This window comes from Episyrphus balteatus, chromosome 3 (genome assembly GCF_945859705.1).
Source record: "Episyrphus balteatus chromosome 3, idEpiBalt1.1, whole genome shotgun sequence".
NCBI lineage: Eukaryota > Metazoa > Arthropoda > Insecta > Diptera > Syrphidae > Episyrphus > Episyrphus balteatus.
In genome coordinates, this window is record NC_079136.1 from 86,642,017 (window position 1) to 86,665,978 (window position 23,962).

General features: G+C 30.6%; 3 protein-coding genes across 10 annotated transcripts in view; 1 reads left to right on the top strand and 2 right to left on the bottom strand.

Moving 5' to 3' along the window:
• Positions 1-3,689: 3,689 nt before the first annotated feature.
• On the top strand, positions 3,690-4,667 carry LOC129915868 (3-oxoacyl-[acyl-carrier-protein] reductase FabG-like). Its single transcript, XM_055995565.1, has one exon. It carries the CDS (start codon positions 3,779-3,781, stop codon positions 4,547-4,549), a length of 771 nt encoding a protein of 256 aa, XP_055851540.1. The 5' UTR covers positions 3,690-3,778; the 3' UTR covers positions 4,550-4,667.
• Positions 4,668-6,455: 1,788 nt separating this feature from the next.
• On the bottom strand, positions 6,456-7,528 carry LOC129913042 (3-oxoacyl-[acyl-carrier-protein] reductase FabG-like). Its single transcript, XM_055991399.1, has 2 exons — positions 7,394-7,528; positions 6,456-7,321 (listed from the first exon to the last, which is right to left on the bottom strand). Exon 2 carries the CDS (start codon positions 7,309-7,311, stop codon positions 6,547-6,549), a length of 765 nt encoding a protein of 254 aa, XP_055847374.1. The 5' UTR covers positions 7,312-7,321; positions 7,394-7,528; the 3' UTR covers positions 6,456-6,546.
• A 4,925-nt stretch (positions 7,529-12,453) lies between these two features.
• Positions 12,454-23,962, bottom strand: part of LOC129913040 (transforming acidic coiled-coil-containing protein 1) — a 40,536-nt gene continuing 29,027 nt past the window's right edge. For 4 of the 8 annotated variants that reach the window (XM_055991395.1, XM_055991394.1, XM_055991396.1 and 1 more), the window contains 8 exons: positions 19,142-19,578; positions 17,293-17,319; positions 15,199-15,275; positions 15,069-15,134; positions 14,889-14,993; positions 14,653-14,814; positions 13,010-13,159; positions 12,454-12,942 (listed from right to left, as the gene is read on the bottom strand). In XM_055991395.1, coding sequence (XP_055847370.1) covers positions 12,759-12,942; positions 13,010-13,159; positions 14,653-14,814; positions 14,889-14,993; positions 15,069-15,134; positions 15,199-15,275; positions 17,293-17,319; positions 19,142-19,578 — 1,208 coding nt within the window. In that variant the 3' untranslated portion in view covers positions 12,454-12,758. Of the gene's footprint in view, positions 12,943-13,009; positions 13,160-14,652; positions 14,815-14,888; positions 14,994-15,068; positions 15,135-15,198; positions 15,276-17,292; positions 17,320-19,141; positions 19,579-19,707; positions 19,757-19,926; positions 20,063-23,962 lie in introns of those variants that run through there. The other 4 variants (XM_055991398.1, XM_055991397.1, XM_055991393.1 and 1 more) reach the window with 4 other exon arrangements.

A 23,962-nucleotide genomic window follows, 5' to 3' on the forward strand; every position in this document is an offset into this window, starting at 1 on the left:
GTAATTATGAATTCTGAAAAAATATTCGTTCCGTGCTTCAATCTATCTCCAAGCCTAACAATTTTGACAATTCCTTCGGTTCCGAACGAAGTTTCAATTTCATCCCAAGAACCTCGTTTCAACATATGTAAACGTACCTAAGTCCTTATTTATAATTTTTTTAACGAAAAGTTTACTAAGAAAAGTGGATTGTTACCCTTATGAGAACTAATTTTCGTTTGTTTTGTAGGTACCCAATAAAAAAAGTTCTTATAGGATTTTTTTTTAACTGAAATGAATTATGTATTAATTCTTTTAACAAATATAAGCTGTAAGTGTGTCCTTTTTGTTGATTGCTTAGTGATAACTCTTATTAAAAACTATTTTAACCTGTAAAAGTACCTACCAAACAGTTTTTTTTTCAACAATTAATTTTTTTAATAAATTTTTTTGTATATCAAAGTTATATGTTCATATTTTTTTCAAAAACAAAAGATGTTTTATTTCATAAAAAAGAAAAAAAGAACCATAAATTCATACAAAATCATCGTGAAATAAATTTGTCCGGAAACTAAATTTTGCGTCCGGACACTAGTGCAAATCGAACTTTTTTTATTATTTTTATTTTTAAATATTAAAATGTTTTATTTAAAAATTATGTGAATGTAACATTGTTACAAAAATGACAAACTTTAAGAAACTACCAAAATATTTGCTATAGCTTGAACAGCAATAAAACTATTCGACGTCAAAGTTCAAAAGTACCTTAACTGTCCGGATACTAGTGCCTTTACCCTACTCCGAAGTAGTACTTACATATGGTTCGGTTTTCAGCAGATAATCGACTGCAAAATTATCATTACAATACCAGCAGAATCCACAACTGTCTTCCATTACTTTAATGAACTGGCACATGTACATATGGACAATTTTTGGATTCTAAAATATTAACTTTAAGAGGCATCAACGACTTTAATCATCAGTAAGAGTTTCCCATTGGACGTCTCTTTCAAGATCGAAGGTGATCAAATAATGGTGTTTGAAGCCAAATGTATGAGGCCCTGGAGGCCCACAACGTTACTTGATACAATAAAATGTGATCGACAAAGTCGATTATCGGCAGCATCTAATTTGGTTCAATCGAAGGTTTTCATTGAAAAAATGCTCGATTGATTGAAAAATAGTTACTGTCACTAATTTGTAATTTCAATTTGTGTTTAACACTCATGTGGGGCTCTTTCTGTTCAAAGCAGTTCTTAATAAAATTGAAGTTTAATTTCATTTAAAATACCCGGACACGGGCAATTATTTTGAAGTACTCTGAAGTAGTTTGGTTTGGTTTTCGGCTGATCACCGAATGCAAAATCAGCATGGCAATACCCGAATCCACAATTTCGCAGTCAATCATCTGGCATACAAACTTATAATGTTCTTTCGAAATAAACTCCACTAGAAATCTTTTGAGCTATACCAAGAAATTTACATAGTTAGAGACATGAGTCATTTTCAAATGTAAAACACGTTCTCAGGGAGGAATGGCTTTAATAATTGTACTTTTAAAAAATTTTATCCTATCCTGGAAAAATAGTGCATTTTATTCTTCGAAAATGGGGTTGGCTGTGAATAAAGAAAGAACAAAGTACCTATACCTCTACTTTCCAGTTTATCTCGTTGGAGAATCAATCTATTTTCTTAAAACTCGGTGATACTAAAGGGCTCATCATAAAGTCAATCGGCCTTATCACGAATTCCAATCGTATCGGAAATTTTCTACGATTTCCGAAAAAAACAATCACAGAATTTATCCATGAGTCCTTAAGACTCACCAAATTTCAAGAAAAAGACTGATTCTTTAACGAGATAACTTGAGTCAAAATCTCCTCAAAGTTGAAATGGAATGGCCGACCTATGCTCTCATCGACAAGGGAAACTCAAAACCGAGTTCGAAAGTAAAAAAAGAAAACAAAAATAAAATCGCTCAAATCGACATTGATATGAGAGTAGGAAAATCTTATGGGTTCCTTTGAAAGAGCCAGCTTTCATTGTTCGATGGAGACAAGCTTCATCATTGAGCTATTCGGGGTTTATAGCTTTTTAAAGTAACTTTTTCGAGTCTTTTCAAATGAGGCAAACAAAAAACTTTAAAAAGGATTATTATACACTCCTGCTCAAATTTAACGCACATCATATTTATTTTACAGAAAATTCCTACTATTACTTTGTCTCACAGTATCGTGGTTATTTTCTCAAATAAGACAGGAGTGATCTTAAATTGAAGGTATGGAGTAAAATGTTTGTGGGGAAGATTTGGAGAGATATGCTGAAGTCTATCTGTCAACCCGCTAACCTTTTAGAGATGAGTCATACATTTTCATGAAGTAAACTCTGCTTTACAACACCTACGGAGTTAGTGAGCTCTCCTAGACCTACTTTAAGTACCCAAAAATACTTGACTGATATCCTCGAACACCATGCGGTTCCAATCACCAATAGATTTGGTCCACAGTTCAGTCTGATGCACGATAATTCATGCTAGAGTGGTTTGAAAATATCTTCAAGATTAAAATATGCCACCCTTGAATTGACCTCACAGATATTCGGATTTGAATTCAATAGAACATGTCTAGGAAATGTTGAAAAAAGTGCATTTGCGGCCGAAATCCACCTCCAAGCATTCTTGATCCACAGAAAATTGGAGTGAAAGAAAAGTTACAATAAAACCTTCAAATGTTAATTCGTGGAATGAATAGATGACTCCAAGTTGTCATAAGCGCTAGAGGAGACAATGCCAAGTATTGAATAAAATTATTGGAAAGAACTGTCAGGTGCTTCCATTTTTAAAAATTTTTTTTCTTAAAAAACAAAAATTATTTTAATATCAGTTTTCAGACCTTAAATTGCTAAATTTGGTTCATCTTTTTTTTGGTTGATAATACTGTTGCAGTTTAGCATTTTTCTGACTTGCTTAATAACAACCAAACACAAAAAAATACAACAAATAATTTAAAAGCCATTTTAAATAAGATGTAGGGGTATGACTAAAGAAGAAAAAAGTGTGCGTTAATTTTGAGCAGGAGTGTAGGAATATTAAAAAAAAAAAAAAAAAAAAACAATTTACAAAACTTTCAATGACATGATAAGCCGAGTCAAATTTTATTTAAAGTGGATGGTTCTGGTGTAACTGTCTTTAATAGCTAACTTAACTTGGAGTGCTGAATGCCAGTAACACAAAAAATACTTTTTGCTGAACAACATTATTTTCGTGTTTAGGTAGGTACTACCCCAAAAAACAGTTAAACCAGAACTATCCACTTTCAAGTTTGATTGAATGCTAATTTAAAAAAAAAATCACTTTAACATCAGAAACTCATAAAAGCCGAAAAAATTAATTTTTCTGATGCATTCTTGACATAATAAAACAAATTGGATATAAATTGTAAACAAAATCACTGTGGCGTATACGTGTTTTTCCCATCAATTGAAGAAAAAACGTACGATTTCTTAGGGGAATGTTTACGTAAAAAATTCAGAAAAACTGCGAAGCGGGCGAGGATTTCGCTAGTTTAGGATAAAATAAGGTCTAAAGTGCCATGTTTTTTTTTTAATGATGTTTGATTTTCGAGTACAAGTTCCTTGCAGCAATTATTTTATAAACAATTTTAAAAAGTGCTACTTTCTAACCTTGACATTTTATCCATATCTATCTATTGTCAAATTGTTCATAATTCTGACAACTAATAAAACTGAAATCAGTTGGTGTTGTTACTTTCATGGTCCGAGAGGTTTAAATTTTACTAAAATGGAATTTGAATCTAAAGTCATTATCATAACCGGAGCAAGCTCTGGTATTGGAGCCGCAACTGCTATCAGATTTGCCAAGCTTGGTGGGCTCCTTACACTTGTTGGACGAAACTTGGAGAAACTTAATGAAACAGCTGCCAAGTGTCTAGGAGCAAAAGGCGAACATCCACTTGTTGTGAAAGCTGATATCACAAATGAAGAAGATGTACGTCAGATAGTAGAACAAACTTTATCAAAGTATAGCAGAATAGATGTTTTAATCAATAATGCTGGTATTATTGAAAATGGCTCAATTGAAGATACAAGTCTCGAGCAATATGATCGGGTTATGGAGACGAATGTTCGTTCTCTTTATCAACTGACTATGTTGGCTGTTCCTCATTTGATAGAGAAAAAAGGTAATATCGTTAACCTTTCAAGTGTATGTGGATTGAGATCATTCCCTGGTGTGTTGGCATATAATATGTCAAAGTCGGCAGTTGATCAATTCAAAAAATGTGTCGCTCTGGAGCTGGCACCCAAGGGAGTTCGTGTTAATTCAGTCAATCCGGGAGTTATTGTCACAGAACTACACAAAAGAGGTGGCATGGACGAAGAGACTTATAAAAACTTCTTGGAAAAGTGTAAGCAGACTCATGCATTACAACGTCCAGGAAATGTTGACGAAGTAGCAGCTGCTATAACATTTTTAGCTAGCGATAGCGCAAGCTTTATAACAGGGGTAAATTTACCCGTTGATGGAGGACGTCATGCAATGTGCCCACGCTAATGAAATAGGATATTCGATGAATTCAAAAAATACTACAACATATTTTTGTATTAATTAAATTAATGAATACATTTTATTGATAATCAATTGACAATAATAAAGTATTTTGTTTACAAAACTCTGGAGTACAATTTAATTTTCGAACTAACATAAACTAGGTTTATCTATATCGAAGCGTTTTGCTTATTTTGAATCCTTTTCATTACAGGATGGTCGTTTTAATGATACCCTGTTGAAGGTTGAAAAGCTTATAAGTTAACCAAAACAATTTACTCTGTAATCCGCAACAGAAGTATATACTTTTGTTTATCCTTAGCAGGTGTTTGTTTAGCAGGTCTTGTTGTTTACCGTGTAAAATCTTTATAGCTGCGTCGCTTTGATTACAATTGAATCATTGATTTTCAAAACATGATAAGTCCATGATTTCAAATTTTTCAGGAGAAGAAAAAAACGTTCTATTTTCTTTTGTTAAGTGTAGCAAATGTATAAAAAATATATTTTGTAGAACTTTTACCTAGCTACAGAATATCGTTTGGTATTTACTCTTTGGACCGATTGTTTAAAAGATAAAAAATAAAAACGATTTTGGACTTATCATACTTTGAAAATAAACGAATGTGAAATTAGTTTTACAATGAATATACAATTTTTTTAAACCCTCAGTCTATCAAACAATTGCATTTGGGAATAGAATATAATGTTTCGAGTAGTTATTTTACTTGAAAGACGCTTTCAACTTAAGATTTTGAGTCAGTAGTCAGCTTCTCTATGTGTAGTCAATTACTCATAAAAAAGTTGCTGTTTATTTTCAAAAGATGATAAGTCCGGGACTTTTATGATGTTTTGACAGTAAACATTTTTTTCGCTTAGCTGTAAAATCGAATATAGACTGAGTAGATGCTTCATATTTTGAAGGCAGGTGTGGTTATCCCCCAAGAACATATTCAGTTAAAAAAACGAATTTTGAAAAAAAGTGGACTTATGTTTTGAAAATAAACGATTCATTTATCTACTGCTGAGAAAATAATTTCATGAGACAGTTACGTGCAGTAATTAATAAGGGTAAAGAGATATCATTTAAAAACGAACTTTTACTGAAAAACATTGTTATTTGCAAAAACATTTTTTTTAATGCTTTGCATTGAATTTTTTTTAATACAAAGATTTTATATTTGAAGTACAATTTCTTTTTAAACGATATTTCTATACCTCTATTTATTACTGCGATGAATGTATGTACTTGGATTTTGAAGCAAGCAAAAAATTAAACGGATGATTTAAATTTAAATAAAGGGTTTCTGGAATTTTTTTAGAGCCAAAAATAACGGTTTTCGAAAAAAAACTTATTTTTCTCAAAAACATTATAGATTTGGATAGTAAAAATTACATATATTTAAAATTAATTAAACTATTTGTTCCATTTTATGATATTGAACTTTATGGTAAACTGAACCTTTTTCAACGACACACAAAAATCAAATTTGGAAAACAAAAAATTTGTTTGGATAAAAAAAATGATTTTTTGTAATAAATTTTTTTTTGTATTCTTTTGTTTAGATGTTTAGATTATTTTTAAACATTTTAAAAAATCCGTCTTTATAGTAGAAGCCAAATTACATCACTCGTTTTGGGATCTAATCAATTAAAGAAGATGTTGAATCGGCTACTCCAACAGGTCACACAAAATGGAAAAAAGTGGGTCTCACAATTCCTTTAAAGATTTCACATGTTTACTTACTCGAACGCCAAGTGACAAAAGGCAATAAGTATGTCCATTTGGACCTTTGCTAAATATAAAATAAAATCTTTGACGATTCGTGTATTTGTAACTTCAATATTCTACTTCTCAAAGCTATCCCACTAAATTTTACAACTCATCTATAAAAATCAAAAATTAATACAAAAATTTACCAAAATAAAAACCGAATTTATTTATTGATCATAAAATAAGTCTAAATGCATGTTATGTATATTGCGAAAACATTCAGTACTAACTCTTAACGTGGACACATAGCATGACGACCTCCATCTACAGGCAAACTTATTCCAGTGGAAAAGCTAGCCAAATCACTGGCCAAGAAAGCAATAGCTTGAGCAACTTCATCAGCTGTACCTGGTCGCCCAAGAGCATGGGTAGTCTGTGAGTGCTTTAAAAACTTCTCATAAGTTTCCTGGTCCATTCCGCCACGCTTGTGCAAATTAGTCACAGTCACTCCAGGATTAACGCAATTACAACGAACACCCTTCGGCGCCAGTTCCAAAGCAACACATCTAGTAAATTGATCAACTCCTACTTTTGATATATTATAAGCTAAAACACCGGGAAACGAACGAATACCATTTACACTGGAAACATTGACAATGTTTCCCTTGGTTTTTACCAAATGTGGAACAGCCAACATAGTCAAATGGTATATTGATCTTATGTTTGTGTTCATAATGCGATCGTATTGTTCCATGCTAGTATTCTCAATTGTGCCAGTCTCAATAATGCCAGCATTATTAACCAAGACATCTAGTTTACCATACTTTTCTAGAGTAGCTGCAACTAGCTTCTCATTGTCAGCCTCTTTGGTGACATCGCCTGGCACAAGAAGTGGTTGATTATCAGCGGAACACTTTGTAGCAACTTCTTTTAAATTGTTAATATTCCGACCAGTTAGTACTAAGCTTGCGCCAAGTTTTGCAAATGTTTCAGCAGCTGCAGCTCCAATGCCAGAGCTTGCTCCGGTTATGAGAACAACTTTTCCAGCAAAGTTCATTTTTTGTATACTACACAAAAGGTAAACAATACAATTATGTAATAAGAGAATAGGAAAATAAAATAAGTTGTTTGATACCAACCAAATAAGTAAACGAAGCAGAAATAAAATAAAAAGTTCTAACCTCCAGTTGCACAAAGGTGAAATAAAAATTATAAATAATTGATATCAGACTTTTGTTATCATCGGCTAAAAGTGGCAAACAAAAAATAGACTGTCAAAATAACGTCGAAGCAGCAAGCAGGGATGATTGCAGAGCACATTTGAAAAATAAGTGCTACATTTCCACCATATATATTTTTTGAAGTTTTGAGAAAAGCACACGTTCAGATTAATCGTGGATTTACATACGACTGCACCTCCAAATCTGCATTGAAAGGGGACACAAAATTTAAGTTCAACTTTTTCGTTCGTTCACCTGAGTTTTGTTTATCTATGTACTATGTAGGTTATATCAAGTTATGCATTCGTAAACGAAAAAAGTTGAGATAACAATCAAACATGACATAACGATGATATAAATTGCGAAAAAAGAGGATTTCGAAAGTCCGTCTGTCTGTCAGGATGTTTGTTTGTCTGTATAAGAAGCTACAGGATAAACGGATGGGCCGATCCACTTCAAACTTGGTACGTAGCAGTACCTTTCCTTCCATCTGGGTTTTTTTTGCCTTTTTGGAATTAAATTGTTTGCACCAAAAATAACAGTACCTGTCATATACCAATTTTGAGAAAGTCTAATTTTCTCAAAAACGGCTCCTACGAAAAATTCAAGTAATAGTTTTAAACAAGTAGTAAACTCCTTCGTGGGCTTGAGGTCAATTTTGTTACTTATCTATCTGAAGCTTTCGTCGACGTTTCGGCTGTGATTACAACCTTTTTCAGGACTCTAGAAAGAAATCAGTTCTAAACAAGGTCTATCTTTGGTTTTTTTTTTTTGGTAATAGAACCGTTTTTTAAATTACGGGTTCCATTTAAATGATTTTTGTATGCAAAAAAAATTGTATACTTCAATATTACATAATACAGGGTGTCCCAAAAGTTAACGTAGAAACGAAAACGGTAGATAGGGTAGGTGGTGACAGTTATCAGAAAAATAATTAAAAAAAAAAAATCGCAGCCATATATTTTGTGAGTTATGGGCATTTGAAAAAAAGTCGAAAAAATGGTCACCCTGTGACGGTTTTTCATGTGCCGTGACTACAAATCTTAAGTTTTCTTATGTCGTTTTCCAAAATTACGGGAGTGAATCACTCCTTTTTCGTGCAATTTTGGAATTTGTTCACGAAGAATTTGACAAGTGGAGTGATTTGACGTTTGCTTTGCATGTGTTTGTAATACGAAATAATGAATAAAATAATAACACAATCTTTTAAATTCACTTTTAGTGATTTTTTACAATACTTTATTGAATTTTTTTGTAAATAAATATAATTTCCTTCACAAAAAAAAATTAAAACAACCACCCAACAATTTGACAAGCAGTACATGAAGTCAAATGTAGAAGTATTGGTAATCACTCCGTAACTCCCTCAAAATTTTGGGAGTGAAGAATTCACTCCAAAAATTCACTCCTTTTTTAATTTTGGAATTTGAAATCACTCCTTTTGGAGTGATTATATAGCTAGGAGTGTCACTCCTTGAATTTTGGAAAACGACATTATTTTTTTCTTTTGTTATGGAACCTTGAATAACCCTGCTACCAAATGCATTCAAAAATTTTAACTCAGCTGCATCAGTTTTAAAACAAAAATTACTTTTTTGCCCAACTAAGTACTAAAAAATTTTACATGGCTCTAATTCAATGAACCGTAGTGTAAAAAAAATACACTACGATGTTTCGGCACGTTACCTTAAAAGTGCGTGTGTTCAATTTTCTTTTCAAAAAGGTATAACATTGTTGAGAATATTCCATAAATAACCGAGATAAAATTTTTTTTCTTAAGAAATCAGACTTTTTTAATAGGTAATTTGTCCATATTTTTTAAGTTTTGTACCCTTTCAGAATACCTTTCAGAATACAAAAAATTTGAAAAAAGGACAATATATGGCAGCCCTATTCAAATAAATAGATACGAATACGGCCCTAGCGAGGTATCCGTGGGAGCGAAAATTTGTTCGATTTCATATGAATCGGAGAGTTACCTGTCGGAAGTACACCTCGAAGCTTAATTATTCGTATGAAATCGGAGAATTATCCGCTTTCGGGATTCTTAAGCAATAGCATACAAATGGAATTCGTGATAAGGCCGAAAAAAACATGAATAGAACAACTTACCTTTTAAGGACACAATTTTATAAAAAAAAATGATTCAATTCCTTGTAGATCTTTTCATGTTGCTGTGTATCACCAATTTAAGAACAACGTGTATTAAGTTATTTATTTAGATAGTAGGTATTTGATTTTATATTTCAGTGTTTTGTTTGTATCTCAAATAACTTTTTAATCTTATACATTTTGGTTTTGTTTTTTTTTGACATAGTAGAAAAATATTTTTAGCACTTTCACATCATTTCACTTTCATTCTTTAAACCACATCACTTTCGTAACGTAATTAGTCCATTGAATATTACTGCAGAGAGTTATAAATTCAATAATAATAGTTAAAAATATCTACAAAAACAGCTCAATTTTTTCTCAACTGGGCTCCGGTGGATTTATTCTATCGTTTTTTTCGTAACTTCTGAAAATCATTCAAATTGTCTTTCGTTGCCAATTAAACAGTTGCAGAAGGCTTTTGGATCATTCCCGACGTTTCTTGACGTCCAACCGAAAACTACACGAGTCACCGTTTAAGCAGTCTATGCAAAAAGATTATCCTTTTTGATTCAACGGAGAACTATTTTTCTAATAATTATTCCTCTACGTGAAAGTATATAAAAACATCGTATTTATTCCAACAGCAAACCTTTTGCCTTCATTTATTCCATTTCTGTATATAATTTTGGTTTGCTTTACTTGGCTCTCATTAAATTTTTGTTACAAAGATTTTTTTTTTGTATTTAAAAAAATATTATTTCTTACAAATTGTGTTTTTTTTTAAGTGATTAAATTTTTTATTAAGTGTGTTTGAGGAAAAATTAAATAATTTTCTCTAAAAGCAGAAAGAGAAACAAGTATCCCAATAAGTGTTGTAAAAGCAAAATTAAAAAAAATTGTTATGATATTATGCAGGCATCCTTTATTTTTCATAAATATTTCGGGCAAAGAATAATTGAATAGAGATTAAAATAAAATAGAGTAAAAAAATGAATTTTCAAGTATCTACTTGAACTGAACTGCAACACAATTTAAAATATTTATTTTTCAAGGGCGGATAAAGAACTATGAAAACAAGTTTTATTTTGTCTGATATTTTTTTCTTTGTGCATAAATAGGAATTAGCTTAAGTAAGTGAACATTTGTAAGTAGAACGATTGATTAATCCATCTGACAATGGATGTCCCTCGTAATAATTTATTTGAGGCTAAATAAAGGTTAAGAAAATTTATAGAATTAGTTTGTAAGGTTTTTCATAGTTTGAGAAATTTCGCTGGCAAGACAATTCCAAAAAAGATTTTTATCTTTTTTACAAAGCTATAAACAAAACTAACTGGATATTTTCAACCAATGCGTATGCTTGATATTATTTTTGAATGACTTTTCCTCATCACCAAGAAAGTATATTCGAGGGAATAGCCATTGCATTTCCTCCTTTGTCACATATGAGAAGCTTAAATCAAAATAATTGACTTAATCCCCCAACCATAACTTCTCCCTTCACCCTCAATTTATGAAATCAATTTAATTCAATTCCTATTGAACAGAGCGAAAAAGGATTAAGCGAGAAACCCCTTGATGGATGGCTTAACGAACACACATCATTTGAGCGCGACATAGTGAGCGAACGAATAAAATACTCATTCAAAAAACAATAAAATACTAATTTTATATAACATAACTCATTTCAGGTTTTTGAGATCTACAATCTTACATGAGTAAGATTTTTCAAGAAAGGAAGTCAAGTTTTTAAAATATGTATTTTTCTTCTTTTAAAATTAAAAAAGAGGACAATTTCGAGAAAAATTCCTTTAAAATTTGCACATGATATCTAATAAAAAAGGATATTTGTCTAATCTCTAATTATTTTGGCATTAATCTATTCAAATTGCTCACAATGTTATGCATACAAGAAAAACACTACTTGTGTAAACTCAAACATTTGAATCTACCGAAACTACCATCTTTAGATATTTAAACAGTTTTCAGGGTTTCTGATCTTAACTTCGGTTCTTTAATTTCGATTGTACAGCATATACATTTTGAATAAGAGTGCATTTTTAACTTTAGACAGTCAGTTTATCACTGAAAGTAGATCTACAACTTTGTTGCTTTGTTTTAGTTGGACAAGAACAGACAAATGGTTCTAGTATAATTGTATTAATTCTTTTTTTTTTATAGTTGGACAAGAATAAATTGATTTTCAGAAGCACCTATCATAATCTAATAAAACCAAACTGATATGAACGATTTTCAAAAATCATAGAAACACATACAACCCTTTTAACAAATAAATTCATTCCATATTATGTCCAGCAATAAAGTATCATTTTGGTATCCATCTTTCTTCATTTTTATAAAAAAAAAAAACTTATCAATCAATAAAATTAAAAATGTGTTCTTTAGAAAAATGTATACATTTTTCAATCTAAACCCTATTCATAGTAGATATATAAAGCAACAACTTCAGTTATAATGATTTATAATTGTATAGAGTTTTTTCCAGCGCACAAATTCGTTTGAATATGTAATTTTGAAATTTGTAACTGTGGTCTTCTTGTGAATGAGGCGTTTTTATTAGTTGATTTTTTTTTTGTAAGTTGTTTATTTTGGCTAACAGTGCTTTTTTTATGAAACTATGGAATATTAGAAAACAGAAACCAAAATCCAATATCAACAACAAGCCGACTTGTGACTCAGGACTAATTGGTGTCTAATACATGCGTGTGTATAATATAAGTATAAATTAATTAGAAACAATAATTTTAATATTAAACTAATACCTTATACTTTAGAGTAATTGGTTTTTTCTCACAATTTACATTATAATTATCAATATATATTTAGTAATATTAATGAGAAAATAAAAATTAAAGATTATCGAGTACTTTTTGTTTCGTATTATTATTTTTTTAATTGTTCAATGTTATACTGTTATTTTAAGTTTTCTCTTTGTTTGTCGCCGAAAATCTCATTGTATTGTTTTGTTTTTTATTTTTTTTTGGCGAAATAAATTATTAGTTTAATTATAACAAAAAAAAAATATTATAAACAATTGTATTTAAATTAATTATTAGACACGACAAGAAAAAAAACAAACGAAGTACTATTTTTGTTTCATTTTTTTGTTTCGATTTGTAAACTTAAGTGGAAAACAAATTTTAGAGAAAGTTAAACCCCGTTAACGACTTTAACTTCCTTGGCCATTGATAAGTTCATCACATATTTTAACAAGTTCCTCGTTTTCTCGGGTTTTTTGTTGTAATTGCTCGGTCATAGAGGCCCTCGAAATTTCTTCTTTTTTGAGAAGAGCTTTCAGTTTTGTTATCTCCATTGAGTGATTCTTTGTTAAGGATTCGAGTTTTTTATTCGCACTGAAATAAAAAAATTATATTATTATTTTTTTGGGACAAAATAGAAGGTATATAAAATATAACTTACATTTCTAATTGCTGCATGGCATGATTTTTCATCTTTTCGTACCGCTGTTCCTGTAACCTAAGGTTCTCCAGGTTTTGTCGTTTTTCAGCTAGTAATGCTTCTTCACTACTTTTAAGTTGAGCTGTCATTTCCTTGCTCTTTTCATATTTACTGTGGAACAAAAAACAGTCAATTAGAAAATTTCTTTACACTAAATTTGTTAAAGTATTAAACAAAATACAAAAAAAGTGAAAAAATTGCATTCCATTCCATTTTAAAATTGTTCGATACGTTCTGATTAATCTTTCAATAACACTGTAAAACACTCAAAACTTACTGGGATTGCGACTTATCACGTTTTGTAGGGTTTGTCGTACTTATTACGAAACGATGTGAAAATTTCGTGTAGGTATTACATTGACGATTAATCTGTTCTAAATTACCTGATTTACTACATCAATTATGTATTTGTATGGTTAAAATATGTATCAAAATCATCTTAAGGGTTAGAGTTTTAAATGTTTGTTAGGTGCTCGATACACTCATTTCATTTAATCATAAACAAAAAGAAAAATTGTCAAATGGAAAAATTTTAATTTGATCGTATACTTGTCATTGCAGTGTTTCGCCATTGTTCACGGATTTTCTGTCCAGGGTTCTACTACTTCCTGCAGAAACCTTAAACAGTTAAAACCTCAAGCAAAAAATCGGTTTCGTTTAACGAATAACAAACTATACGAAAAACCATAAATAATGTTTTCAGTTTCCAAAGTATTTTACAGTCAGATTTAGGACAGTTGAAAACTGTCATATAAAATCGTTTGCAAATTTCACAATCTGTTATTTTTACTTATAAGAGGAATAAGTCACCTATAAGAACCAGCCTAATTTACACCTTATTCTTGAGAAAAAAAATGGTACTAGAGAAGAGATTCAGGAGAAAAACATTAATGTTACCATTCTTCCGTAGTAGTCCGACTCGTGGCATATTCAAATATTTTTTTTATGTTTATAAGCTTTTTGTAAAAGAAGATATGAATGTTTTGCGAATGAAAGCAAATGGTTTAGATTCGAAATCGAAATAAATTCGCTGACATTCTGTAGATCATACTTGGTCTCAAAATCATTAATTTTTTTTGTACCACCCGTGTCGAAAAAAGACCTATTCTATTTTCAAAAATAATGAAGTTGATATATTTTTTTTTGCACATGTTATATAATTAACAAATTCTACTCTTGGTATTACGAAAGTCTAAGTAAATTTTAAATTATCGATCGAATTTATCCTACAAGTCTTCCACCCGTGACGATGGAATGCCCCGAATATATTTAATATATGTTTTTATATGGTATTATGTTCAAAGTCAGACCTGCCATAGTGAAGCAAAATTGTTGAAATAATTTAAATCAAGATTTAATTAAGTGTAGTCAATTTCGGAAGATAGAAAATCGATTGAAGATTTATGATGAAAATTAAAAAGCAATTCAGGTCTTCTTTATACGTTTTTTATAAAGAAGGGAAAAATTGCTTTTGAATAAGATAAAAGTATTTGTAAGGTAATATAATAGATAAAATTAAAAAATTTAATGATTCCACATAAAAATATTCCAAAAATAAAACCAATTAATAAATGTTAATTTCGTTAAATTAAACGTATACTTACACATGCAAATCTGAGAAAGTTGTTTCTAACGAGGTTAAGTGATGATAATTAGAATCTCGATCTGCTTTGACTTCTGTTAATTGTTTCTCATAATTTTGTAATATATGTTCTTTTTCTGATATAAGTTCTGCGATGGCCTTTTCATACGCTTCAATGACACCACTAAAAACAATCAATGAAAATAGAAACAAATTGTTATTAAAAAATATAACTTTCAACAAAAATAAATTACATACTTCATTTTGGCAATTGCTTTATCTTTTTCTGTTATCCTTTTGATTAAAGCTTCTTCACGTTGTTCAGCCTCCTTAAGTTTCTTTTCTATATCCTCTGTTTTAAGACTAAATAAAAAAAATAAATGGAAAATTTATTATTAAATCTTTGTGTAAGGATTAGAAACAAATTTATTGACTCACACTTCATTTTTGATCTTCTTCTCGAGTTCATCCATTTTAAAATTTTGTTTTATATCAGTTTGCGTGCTTTAAATTGGTAAGGAAAAGAATTATTATAATGTTTTTATATAATTTTATTGATTATACTTACTCAATTTCTTCAATGGATTTGCTATCGTTTTCAATTTTCATGTCCTGCATCACGTCGACACTCATTTTGACATTCTTCTGAAAACAAAAAAAAAAAAACAAAAAAAAAATAATAAGAATATTTATTAAATTTATTTTCAATTTGGAGTTAAAAGCTTGTTGCACTCAAAAAGTTTATGCATCCTTGCAATTTTTTGAATTCCTGAAACATACAAAAAACAAGACACAACGAAAAACAAAAAACACTTGTTCAAACGTAATAAAAAACAACATACATATAGTTGAAAGACTATAAAAGTATTCAGTATTTGAAGCTAGGAAAGTAGAATTTCAAGATCTATTCACTATAAACAAGACATTCTGCTTTTCAGTAGTCGGAATTATTCCAATTTAATGATAAAGCATTAGATGATAACAAATTGTTTTGGTAAATCTGCATCTACATTTATAACATTCAATTTTTAATGCGCAACAGGTAGATCATATAATTTTTTATTTCAAAAGAGAAAGGTTTAGTCGACAGTTTATTTTTCGAAGCCCATTTTAGATTTGTCTATCTATAAAGTCCTGTTTTATTATCAGTTTAAAACTGACAGTTTTTATGTAATGAGAGGTACAAATAAGAAAATAAGTTTTATCGCTTTAAACAAGGTACAATGATTAGGACGACAAAAAGTAAGACTAAGGTTAAATATGTAAAGTTACAGCTTCCACCAACTTATACAGAGTCATCTGCATAAATCTGCGATGATGGTGAAATTACAATTTTAATAAAAAAGTTTAAGGAGATAGTGCATTTGGAATGACTTGAATGCATTAAGAATGGTGGTGATATAGATTTTACTTTATTTCTGAATAAGTTGTTTAAAGTAAAACTTAGTAGCATATTCAATCTATTTCAGTGAAGTTATTGGTTAACAAACAAAAGAAAAAGTGGAATGATTATTAGTTCAAGAGCCAGTTGCGAAAAATCATAACATAATAAAGGAAAAAAAAAGTGAGAATAAATAACAGAATGAAAAGGAGCTGGTGAACCCAAACCAGGAGCTGGTGAATGCTTCGGAAAATCATCCTTGCCCTTCCAGGCAAATTGAAAACTTACAATTATTGTTTCATTTTTATTTTTTTTTATATTCATCTTATTTATATTTCGTCACCTTAATGCAGAACTAGTCTAAGTCCAAAATTTCAATTAAATTTTAATTTATGAGAAGAAAGCCAGTTAAATTCTGCTCGTGCCTGTGTGATAACCGTGTCTTTACGTTTTAATTGCACGACATAAACTTGCATAAGAGTAAACACATTTTTAAGTTTTAAAATCGCCCTCCTAAAGAGTTTTGAAATTTGGACTTAGTCTAGTTCTGCATTAAGGTGATGATTTAAACAAAATATTTTTTAGCTTTCATGACTTTCAGCAAAACTTTGGCGCAAAGCAGCGATGATATATTGTCGCTATAGATCGAATTCCTCGAAACCCAGAGCCAATGATGTATTCATATTGTAGACAAAAATGCCGATTTAATCAAAAGGACCCTAGAATCGATATTATTAGAGCTTCGCGTAATCACATCTATAGGCCGTCATAAATTTCATACTTTGTTTTTTTTTTTTCTCTCCTGAAAACTGGGCTTTCTAGGTTACGAGGAATTCGATCTAAAACGACGATATTAGTTTTTTTAAGATTACATTTTCGTCCTTAGGGCTCTTTCTTTCTGAACAATGAGATACAAATCATGAAGCTAAAGTTTTCTTTTGTTGTTTATAGAAAAAAAAATTTGCATTGCATGCGAACTAGGTAGGAAAGAAAAACCATTTTAAAACGTTTACAATAATGTAAACAATGTCGTAATATAGTGAAGCATTTTTTGCTGTTTATATGTGTATATTTTGAAAAAAAAAAAGTATTTAAAAGCAAAGCCACTCTTGCTGAAAGCAAACTTCTTTTATAAATTTAATTAAAATTGGGAGCATGATGTGTAGCGGATTTGTTTAATGACAATTTTAAACAAACGGTCCAAATAAAACGCAGCTTTATGTTTAGTTGTCTACAAACCTTCCCAAAACAACAAAAGAAACAGCATGGAAATCGGCTTACCCGTTCTTGAGAAACCTGCGCACAGTTCTGAAAACAAAATAGAAGACTTGGTTTGATGAAATTTAGAAAATAAAATGTTTCTCACTGCAAATATAGGTATTTTTAAGAACCTTGGTTAAATTTAGAAAGATAAAATTAAAATTGAACTTATTTAAGTGTCATCAAAATATATATATTTTTTGATTGGATTTGGTTTCATTTTCTGTTTGTCGTGTTTTAACGGTATTTACAAATAAAGGAAACAATTTTTAAAATCTTCCCCTCATATTATATTTCAAACGATCAAAAAATAAGTTAAACGTTCCTTAAGTTTTGGGTTATAAGTGCGAACTGAGGAATTCCGCGAGTAAAAATGTCACCTCAGACGTTCACTTGAAAAAACATGGACTTGAATGATGACTATGAATATGGATTTTACTTGAGGGACTACTATATTTGTTGATTGTTCTGATTTCTTGACTGAAAAAAATTCATAATAAATAGTTCGAGACTAGAAAAAATTAAAAAAACACTGTTTTGCATTTCGAACGATTTGTATAGTACGAATTCAAATTCAAAACGATAACCAACGTACTGAGTTTGTTGTTTATAGTCAGTCATCAATATAATCAAGTTTTGTCAACTCTCCGATCCGGTTTGTGAACAGCAGACACACTTCTAAGGTGATAGCTATGAAGGAAATGGAAACATGCAACCAACCATATTTATAGGGTTTCTCGAAAAAATTTAACAACAATGTATGCCTTTTATTTAGATCCTGAATGCATGGCTATTTAAGTAGGAACTAATTGGTTGCAAATTACCTCATTTCCAAAGTTTCTTTTTGGATTGGTAGCAAATCGAGTCATATCGTTAAAATAACATTAGACTTGCAAACATTTGCATTTTTCGATTACCTATAAATAAAACGAACTGCTACTTAGTTGAATAAGAAAAGAAAAACTATTGGAATCCTTCACAAGGTCATGTATAGATGTTTATAAGACTTCATACGGAAGATAATACAGTTAGTATAAACCCTCTTTAATTTTTATGTGAATGAGGTGAAAAGTTTTTTTTTTTTTTGTTTAATTGGGAAAAAGAAAGAAAAAGTATTAAGACAAAACGCCAATAAAAAAAAAACATCAAAAACATCTTTTTTTTTTTTAAGTGCTTAAAATTTTTTCTTTTATGCAAATGAGTTTCGAAATATTTTGATAAATTTTGAACTAAAAACGTGTTATTGGAAATGTCTTCTATGTTGGATATTCTTTTTCCAGTGGGTATAAAAAACTCAAACTAACTGCAAATTTCGTTCACTTGATGCCAAGTAATACCTTATGTTGACTAATCAAAAGCTAAACCAAAATTCTGAATTTATATGTATGCGTCAATAATGCATAATCAGCTTGAAATAAAAAAAATTAAGCACTTTCTGGACTAGATAGACGTGTTTGACCACTAGAAAATGCTTGCGACATATATCTTATCAAAGAAAATAAATTTTCAGTACATTAAATCAATTTTTTGTCAATGCACTACCAAATCTTAAACCAAATACATTTAGATGTATGCAGTATGCACAGTTTGAAACAATAGAAATTGTCTATATTTTGTATCTATCCAAACGTTGTTTTTTTATTTTTATTGAAAACGCTTGCACTTAGTAGTATTTCTAAATAATCAGTAGACGCATTATCCTAGTTGAAAACTAATCAATAACCTTTGTCTCTTCTCATAACAAACACAACTTGTGTTTTGTGTCTAATCTTATCAACACAAAATGCCTTTATCTATGCATTAAAACAAAAAAACAAACAAAAAACAATAAAATAAACATTAAAATGTAGTTTAGAATGACAAGTCTTACTTTTAAGCTCCTCGCTGTGATTTGTATGGGTTTCTGCTTTTGTTGTTGTTGTCTTCTCGGCTCAATTGCTGGTGGCTCTTCTGGCTTAGTTTGAGTTAACCCGTTCTCCAGTTGAAATGATCTATTACTATCATAAAAATGTTCTTCCTCTTCATTTGCTGGACTAAGGCGATTTTGAATGTTGAATTCCTGATGCTGCTGTTGATGTTGCTGCCTGTCACTTGACCACGACGATGCCGAAGAGGAAGCGGCGGCTGCAGATAAAGTTGATGATGATGATAATAGTGTGGAAGAACCTGCTTTCACCGGTAGATTAACAGGCACTGAATGACCCAATAGTGGGTCGAATCTTAATAGCAATGAACTTCGATCGCCTTCCACACCATTGCTATTGCCTTTGGTTAATAGAAAATCAAAATCTGATGGATTTAGGAAAACTAAAAGAAAAAAAAATATAAGAAAACGAAAAGTTTCTTTAGTTTATAACTTCATTGTTGTTGTTTTACTGTTTAATCGTATAAATTATTTATTTTCATAATTAATTGAACTATATATTTTTTTTTTACTTATTCTTTCTGCCGCCAAACAAAAACAAATCATATAAAAAGAACCAATTTCAACTTAAAAGAAAGATTAAAAACGAAGACTTTGAAAATAGGGAGGAGGAAGAAGAAATAAAAAAAAAAAAACAACATAACTATGACTAAGACGTGCGGTGTAAGCAATTGATTTCGTAGTTTTTTGCCCCCCACCGTACCTTAGCACTCTACACATCACTGACTCACTTGTGCCTTGCCCTCGTCTTCGTTTTCGTTGTCGTCGTTGTCGCAGCAGCAGCACTACTTTTGAAGGCTTCTTTAATTGAAACAGCAAATATATTGTATTGAAAACGATTACACTGGATTTCTTGAACAGATGGGTTTTGTTTTATGGAATTTGTCAAATTTCTTAGCATTGGAATGCATCAGTAATACACGAATTTGATGGAAATTTTTGTGAAAAACTATTCCACGACACGATATATGAATAAACTATGTGTCACACACACAAAACACAACTTGAAAGAAATTTAGAATGGTTTTTCTCCAGCCATATAGTAGCAAAGCCAGTAGAGTAGCAATAAAAGACACTCTCTCTTCGAATCAGTCTTCTCTCGACCAAACCGAACGACAACGTATGGAATTATTGAAATACAAAATACAAAAAAAAAAAAAAAATAATACACATTGGATTTCTCTGTCTGATTCTTGGCTGTGGGATGGATAGCACGTGGGAGAGTCGTCTCTTTCTGCCTGCGCATGAAAACTACGAATACGTACGTACGCAACGAGAAGAGGAGGAAAAGCACCCATTCTCCATTCAGCGTCAGCCCCCATTTCCGTGCCGTGCCATGCCATACATCAGCACACACTTTTCCACTAGTACTTTTGCACGAGCCACACACTAACCGAAGTCTGAACTGAACCGACGAAGTAGCAGCAGCAGCTTTGTCGTTGTCGTATTCAATTGCACACAAGACGACGTCATTGTTTTGTTATCATTTCAATCCACCACTGAACACAAATAATGTTCTCTGTGTATATCTCGGATGTCGCTCGCTACCGAAACAAAGTGTCCAATTCCAACGAAAAGATGTCACATTAAGCAGAACAAAAGCAAAGCATAACAACTCGAAGATATAAACTCGAATGAAACTGAGGCTGACTGAGTTGCTAATTACTTTGATTTAGTGCGTCTGGTTTTTCTTTTTTGTTGTCTTAATTAAGGGCGCGGTTTATTGATGCACTCAACAACAATTCAGCAGTAGGGACTGTCTATTAAGTCTATTGAACATTGGACAAAGTTGGTGAAATACAAGAATGGTGAAAATACTTTACCTTAGAATAAGGGTGCAAGATGAAATGCAAACAAAACAGAAAAAAATCTTTTTGATATTTTGGTTTGGTAGGTATTTTCGTCTAGGGTAACCTCTTTATTTTATAAGAGCGTTGATAAAATAAATAGTAACTTTATATTCGATAATTGTACAGGGCTATTTGTTATGGTTGTAATCATGTGAGGAAAACAAGATCAGGATAAATGCAAGCCTCTTATTAATTTAATTTTAATACAAAGTTTTTGGTTTTATATATTATGTTGTATGAAAAGTTCTAAAATGTTTGTATGCAATATTAAAAAAAAAAAAATAATATGTGTACATACTGTGATATTTAATAACAATATTTAATTTTTTAAGGGAGAAGACTTTTATTTTTTCAGATAAAATCAACAAAAACAAGGTTTAGGATGAATCGTCAGTTGTAAGAACAGAATAAATACATTTTTTTTTTTTTTTTGAAATTGACTTTTTGATGCAAATGTCATCATTTAAATTGAAAAACAAAAAAAAAAAAAAAACAAAAAAAAAAAACAAAAAATTATTTTGGGTGTCGAAGTTACAGGGGTTGAAAAATCTTATAAGTTTGAAGAATCCAGGATTTTTAGGTATTGATTATGTCGTGGGCACAAGGCCAAAACCACGAATCTGCAAAATTGTAGTTTTGAGAAAAATGGCTTCAAAGTTTTGGAAACACATGCAATCTTATGGAAACTCGTGCAACAATAAATGCTATTTTAGGCTTCTAGGCAACAGATGGAGGATTGGGATTGACGCAGTGAATAGAGGGACCGATAACAAGTAAAATGACACATTAAAGTCAAAATGTCCAAAAATGCAGATTCGCGGTATTGGCGTTGTGCCGACGATGTCTTATATTAAAGGACCTAAGTTGTTCACAGGTTTTAATTGCACAAAACGTTGAATCGGTTTTAAAAGAAGATAAAACCGCGAAGTGCTATTAAATGAAAGGGTGGAAATTGAAGATAGGGGTGCAAAAGCCCCCTGTTTGGCTTTCTCAATATATCTCGTAAGCATAATTTTGATATGAATGAACATGGTGGTAACACACACAAGTTGTTGTTGGTCATTCAAAAGCTTTAATTTTGATATATTGTATTCAATTTCTGCCTCATTCCACTCAAATCCTTATCTTTATTTTATCTGAAGGTCAAACATCTGAAAACAGATATATATAGAAACTATTCAGTTTTTTTTTTGTTTGCGTTTTCCCAATAATTAAGCCAAATGAGTTCATTCTGTTTTTACAACTTATTATTCTAATATAAGGGTAGGTTAAATTTGTATAGGACATGCCCCATTGACCTCACACCATGTTTTACTACCAGAGAAATGCTTTCTAAGCAAGTTCTTGACTGGCCATCGTCAAGTCCTGACCTAAACCTCATCGAACATTTATGGGAGGACCCAAATATGAAGATAATTATGCCAAAAATTTCAAATTTGGACATTTTGTTCGAAAGAGTGTTTGGCGTTTGATTCTTGTGATGAGATGACAAGACTTAATCGAGTCTGTGCAAAACCAAGGATTCCCAACCAAGTATTGCTTGTTTTGAAATATAAAACCGGAGTTTAAATATTGTTTGGTACGTTTTTCTTCTCGATTTTTTTTTAACGTTTCTAATTAGTTGTTTCAGTTTCATAGGTTGAAGTGAGCTCAAATCGATGTGCACTTTGAAAAATGGAGAAATGTAGTTGAAAAGTATCAAACAATTATTTAAAATTAAATATTAAACAAATTGAATATGAAAAAAATGATTAAGTAAATCAATGTTTCCTTACTACACAACGTCGTTTCTAATCAACGGCTGTACATATCTCTACACATTTTTATTAACGTCAGATTAGTAGTGTAATACTAATAAATTATTGCTAGATTAAAATAAAGACAGATAATTTGTACGTTTTTTTATGAAAAAAAAGATCTACCGAAAATGTTCTTAAATTATAATCGGAAGATGGCAACTCAGTTGAATGTACGATGTTTATGGTAGGTAGACAGGTATGCGAAAGTAAATTGTAAATTTAGGGAAATATTTAGATCGGAACAGGATTGCACAAATTTATAATAAACAAAAATCAAAATAACTATGTTTTCCTTTTTTTGGAAAAACTAAATCATTATACCTATGTATTTACATCGTAAAAAATAAATTATTGAAATTTACTTCTATAGGAACTTTAATTCAAAAAATTTAAGCAGAAATTTGGAAACCACAAAGACATAAACTATTCAATCAAATAAGAAAGAATAATGTTTTTCCGTTTATTTAAATTTTGTATGCAATATGTAAATGATGTTCTAAACATCCTTAACTTTAGTCATACATACTTACTGAACAAAATATTTTTCTAACGATTCTGTTTTATTTCAAAACATTTATACAGAGAAATGCATTTTGATGGTTTTTATACTGCATGTAAGTGGTAATGAGAAAAAATAATTTGAAATGAAAGGGGGCCAGGTTCTTCGATTACATGTTTGGAAATTGCAAAAAATTCATTTTATTTAAATAGAATTATGGGTAATAGGTTGAGGTAATAGCCGTAACCACTTTTAATGTTTAGTAGGCACTCTAAATAATTTGAATGATGTGGTATTATCCTGCTGCGGTTATTTTTGCAAACATCCCTTTCTTTTTCTGTTTAAATATATGTTAATACTGTTTGGTTTCCTTTATGAGTCAAATGTCAAGGTTATAAAAAGAACGTAAATATTTTGAAATAAAAAAAAATAATGGGGTAGGTACATACGAGGACAAAGGATATGATGACTGATTTAATATTAATAAATACGTCCATTTAAAGTGTGTTGTTTTTGTATTGTGTGCAGGGTATTTTAATAAGACAGTAACAAAGTCGGCATAGGGCTTAGTTCAACCAAAAAAAGTTGTTCGATCATTTTTTGTTCCTAATGTTGTCTG

What these genes read in the sequence shown, in the direction of transcription:
- LOC129915868 (XM_055995565.1), top strand. Translation starts at nt 3,779, where the DNA reads ATGGAATTTGAATCTAAAGTCATTATCATAACCGGAGCAAGCTCTGGT.
- LOC129913042 (XM_055991399.1), bottom strand. Translation starts at nt 7,311, where the DNA reads ATGAACTTTGCTGGAAAAGTTGTTCTCATAACCGGAGCAAGCTCTGGC.